Here is a 1,454-nt window from a genome sequence, read left to right as displayed (position 1 = left end):
CCCAGCCTCAGCTGCAGCGCGGCTGCGGGGAGAGGAGCGAGCATCAGTGGCGCCGAGGGCCCGGGCAGCGGCGCTGGGGCTGCTGCTGACCCTGTAAAGGCCCTGTCAGAGGGAGCTGCGTTTGTCCAGCCACCCTCAAACGCTGCGTTTGAAGGAAGCAGAGCGCGCTTGCATTGTATGTGTAAGTAAATGCCCTTACTGCAAGCCCGAGGATGGGAAACCTGTGTATTGGCATTAATTTATCCAACTTTCATTCTTCACAACAGTATTTTGGAGAATAAACCTCTGGGTTTGCCTTGTTTCACTACAAATTTACCCTCTCCTAAAGACAAAACCACACAATGACTCCCCAAATGCTCTCAGAGATTGAGGGGGTCAAAACCAATGTCTCTCAACAAAAACAACCCGAGAGGAGTCTCAGGAGCCCGACTCCAAACCGCAGAGGAAAACACAGCACAGGATCAGCTCCCCAGAACCAAATTCCAGCCGTAGGATGACAAACCTCTCCTCAAAATGCCAAAACCCAGAACCTGCTCCTGCCCCATCCTCCTGGCCGTGTCCGTGGCCACCGACAGCGCCTGCGCCTCCCTCCCGAGCAGGAGCAGCCCAGCCTGCGGCGCTCGCTGCCGTCCCGGGGGAACCCTCCATTCACAGGCAACAGAAAGCCAACACACATCGAGATAACGCTCAGCCATTCGTCTGAAATTGGCTTTTCACGTTCCAGGGAGCAGGGCTCCTTCTCTGCAGCTTTACTGCCAAAGCAGATTAATTTCTCCTATAATCATTCAAACGCTCCCCTCGCAGTCACAAGGACCCCACGCGCTGCAGGGCCAACACCAGGAACTGGAGGTGTTTGAAATGTCCCTTAATTCCCCCACGGCCCTGCCCACAGACACACGAGAAGGGGGAGCCGTCCCTACCGTCCATGTCCTCCCGGCCCAGGTAGGAGCACCAGCAGCTCCTCATGTCCTCGATGGCGCTCAGGTCCTCCTTGGAGATCTCGAAGCTGCTCATGAGGTGCATGCAGGGGATGATCAGCTCGTTCAGGATGGCGATGCCCTCGGCCACGCGCGCCTCCTCGCAGCTGGAGAACAGCGACGCCGCCACCTCGTTCAGCTTCTGCGGAGGAGAGGGACGTAAAGGCTGTAAAGGGCAGGCTCGGGTCTCGGACAACCGGTGCGGTGTCAGGATGGGCACCGTACCCATAAACGTGTGTAATTTACTAGGTGCATGCACTGAGTACACACAGCTTATTGATCATCCTGGTTTTACGATGCCAAGATTCCCCGATAACCGCACTGCACCGCACACGCTTCCATTCCATTGTTTTTTTCCCATATTTCCAAGCTCAGTGAGGGCAGGAGCCACGGTACCAGGCACAAAGGACCATTACCCTGCTCCTGCCGACCGCAGAGCGTGAACTACAAACACATCTTGTGTTTATGCTGCCTTTC

At 56.1% G+C, this 1,454-nt stretch overlaps 1 protein-coding gene across 1 annotated transcript in view; it reads right to left on the bottom strand.

The window, feature by feature from the left end:
* USP28 (ubiquitin specific peptidase 28) overlaps nt 1–1,454 on the bottom strand; it is a gene marked incomplete at its 3' end in the record, with an annotated part of 18,631 nt that overhangs the window by 908 nt on the left and 16,269 nt on the right. The window contains exon 24 of the mRNA XM_010184902.1: nt 921–1,119. Coding sequence (XP_010183204.1) covers nt 921–1,119 — 199 coding nt within the window. The remainder of the gene's footprint in view (nt 1–920; nt 1,120–1,454) is intronic.

The sequence above is a fragment of the Mesitornis unicolor genome, unplaced genomic scaffold (assembly GCF_000695765.1).
Source record: "Mesitornis unicolor isolate BGI_N332 unplaced genomic scaffold, ASM69576v1 scaffold44365, whole genome shotgun sequence".
Classification (NCBI taxonomy): Eukaryota; Metazoa; Chordata; class Aves; order Mesitornithiformes; family Mesitornithidae; genus Mesitornis; species Mesitornis unicolor.
Note: the sequence above shows the minus strand (reverse complement) of the source record. Positions and strands in the feature narration are given on the sequence as shown.